This window comes from Salvia splendens, chromosome 9, assembly GCF_004379255.2.
Source record: "Salvia splendens isolate huo1 chromosome 9, SspV2, whole genome shotgun sequence".
Taxonomy (NCBI): domain Eukaryota; kingdom Viridiplantae; phylum Streptophyta; class Magnoliopsida; order Lamiales; family Lamiaceae; genus Salvia; species Salvia splendens.
In genome coordinates, this window is record NC_056040.1 from 35262906 (window position 1) to 35265811 (window position 2906).

The following is a 2906-nucleotide window of genomic DNA, read 5'->3' on the forward strand; positions in this document are numbered from 1 at the left end:
GCCCCGGATTGCCTCGGACCACGGGCCTGTGTAGGCCATTCAGGTTCCAAAACATGTGGGTTAGGCACGAGGGATTTGAGGACCTTGTTCGGGGAGATTGGAGCCAACCGACGGAGTCCGAAGGCCTCCTCAATTTCCAAATCAAACTTGCTTGACTAAAGAGAATCCTAAAGGTGTGGAACAAGGAGACCTTTGGGAACATCCATAACAACCTCAGGGATATGTAGGTGAAAATCGCACTGGCCCAAAGCGATTTCGAAGAAAGGCCAACCCCGGAGAACAGGACAGAGATCAATAGATGCATTGCCGAGTACATTCGACTCCTTAAAATGGAGAAGGACTTCTGGCAACAAAAGGCTACCCTAAGATGGCTAGGGGAGGGCGACAAGAATACTAAATTCTACCAAAGTTGGGTCAAACAAAAAAGGATCCACATGCGCATCCACAAGATCAATGTGGGCGACCGGGAGATCTCGGACGAAATGGAGATAAGAAGTTCGGTGGTGGAGTTCTTCCAAGACCTCCTGGCCCCGGGGCCCCTCACTTTGTCCGAGCCAGACCTTGATTTGATCTATCAACTCCCACCCTTGGACGAAGTGGCTGCTACCCCCCGACCCCCCATCCGCAGAGGAAGTTAAAAAAGCTATTTTTGACATCTCCGGGGACAGTGCCCCAGGCCCGGATGGTTTCACGGCCTTGTTCTATCAGGCCTGTTGGGCGACGGTTGGGCCGGACGTGGTGGCAGCTATAGTCCAATTCTTCGGGGGTGCCTACCTCCCACGTAGCGTCACGGCCACAAGCATTGTCCTCATCCCAAAAAAGCTTGTGCCGGAGTCGTGGAGCGACTACCGCCCCATTAGCCTGTGCAACGTCGTCAACAAGATTAACACAAAGATAACGTCGAAGAGAATGACTTCGCTCATCCCTATGGTTATCTCACCAAACCAGAGTGGATTTGTGAAGGGACGGCTCCTCAATGATAATGTCCTTTTGGAACAGGAGATGTTCCATGAGCTCTCGAGCTGTGCGCCGACTCCTAATGTCGCGGTAAAAATCGATATGGCTAAGGCCTACGATCGAGTACAATGGCCCTTCCTTTTGAAAGTGCTACACCGGATGGGTTTCCCGGCCCCGTGGGTCTCTTTGATTGAGAGATGTGTGGGCTCGTGTTGGTTCTCGGTGCTGGTCAATGGCGCCCCCTCCGGGTTCTTTAAGTCCACCCACGGCCTCAGACAGGGAGATCCAATATCTCCTACACTTTTCGTAATTGCAGCTGAGTACCTCTCAAGAAATTAGACAAGCTCATTTTGGGAAAGAAAGAGATGACTTTTAGAGCTACTCGCCACTGTATGGAAATAAGCCACCTCGCCTACGCCGATGACATTGTGATATTCACACAAGCAGCGGAGGGACCTCTTAGGCGGCTGCGGACTTGCTTGGAGACATATGCCGGGGTTTCCGGGCAGCAGATTAACTTGGCAAAAAGCAACTTCTACATTGCCGAACAACATGAAGGGTGCGCCAACATTATACAAAATGAAGGAGGCTTCGCACGAGGTACTTTCCCATTTTTGTACCTTGGAGTTCCTATTTATCGTGGTGTCAAACATACAGATATGTTTATGTTCCTTCGGGAAAAGATTGCTGCACGTATCTCGGGGTGGGCTCATCGACACCTCTCCTTTGGAGGTAGGCTTACACTACTCCAAAGCACACTTGAAGCGGTGCCGCTGCACATTTTCCAGGCCATTGAACAAACATCCGGGGCCCTTAAGCAATTGGATCAGCAGATGGCCCGATTTTTCTGAGGATCGTCAACAGAGAGAAAAAAGACACATTGGATTGGGTGGGATCAAATCTGCCTCCCCACCCCTGAAGGGGGTCTCGGCATTCGTAAGACCAAAGAAGTCCTCCGGGGCCTTCAGTATCAAACTTTGGTGGAGGTTCCGGGAGCAAAATTCCCTTTGGGCTAGATACATGAAGGCCAAGTATTGTCATAAAAACTCCCCCCTTGCGGCCTCCCCTTCGGGGAGAAGTAGCCCGACATGGAAGCGGCTAATGAAAGTGAGAAATCAAGCAAATCCGCACATTAGATGGGTGATCGGTCAGGGCGATGCCTACTTTTGGGATGACATTTGGCTTGGTGAATCTCCCCTTCGCGAGATCTGCCTTGACGATAGGGGCGCCTCATCGGCCAAGGTCTCGGACTACATTGGGGGTGGAACTTGGGATGAGGCTAAGTTACGTCAACTTCACAACCAGGCTAGAATGCCACAAGAGGTTATCACACAAATCCTTCATACCCCAATCGTCGCGGGAGAACCGGACATCCCTCGATGGAAGCTTTCTCGGCTCAGGGAGTTCTCGCTCACTACGACCTGGGAGACTATACGTACGCAAAGGCCGAGAATCCAAGGTCTCGACGACATTTGGAGGGCTGGCCTTACAAAATCTATTGCAATCTTCAATTGGCGATTATTGTCAAACAGGATACCGGTTGACTCCAAGCTCCAATGGAGGAAGATTGAGCTTGCGTCGAAATGCCAATGCTGTCCACGGAGGCCTAACACCGAGTCCCTTCAACATCTCTTCATCCGAGGGTGGGGAGCAGCATGTCTGGAGGGAGTTCGACGGTTGGTTCGAAGGCTCAGCCCCATCTCTTAGGGTGAACGACACCATACCAGACAGGTTGCAAGTGTGGTCCGCTAGGACCCAACAACATGATAGGAGACACCTTAGTCGAGTCATTCCATACCTCATTCTGTGGTTCCTTTGGGCGGAGAGAAATAGGAGTCGACATGAGCAAATTCAGTTCAAACCGTACAACGTTGTTTGGCAGGTTCACATGTTCATCCACAACAACATGACCAATGGTCACATCAAGCCGAAGCATTGGAAGGGAGTGA

General features: G+C 51.1%; 1 protein-coding gene across 1 annotated transcript; it reads left to right on the plus strand.

Moving 5' to 3' along the window:
• Positions 1 to 1322: 1322 nt before the first annotated feature.
• Positions 1323 to 1808, plus strand: LOC121749482. The gene has a single exon (XM_042144052.1). It carries the CDS (start codon positions 1323 to 1325, stop codon positions 1806 to 1808), a length of 486 nt encoding a protein of 161 aa, XP_041999986.1.
• The last annotated feature ends 1098 nt before the right edge of the window (positions 1809 to 2906 follow it).

What these genes read in the sequence shown, in the direction of transcription:
- LOC121749482 (XM_042144052.1), top strand. Translation starts at nt 1,323, where the DNA reads ATGACTTTTAGAGCTACTCGCCACTGTATGGAAATAAGCCACCTCGCC.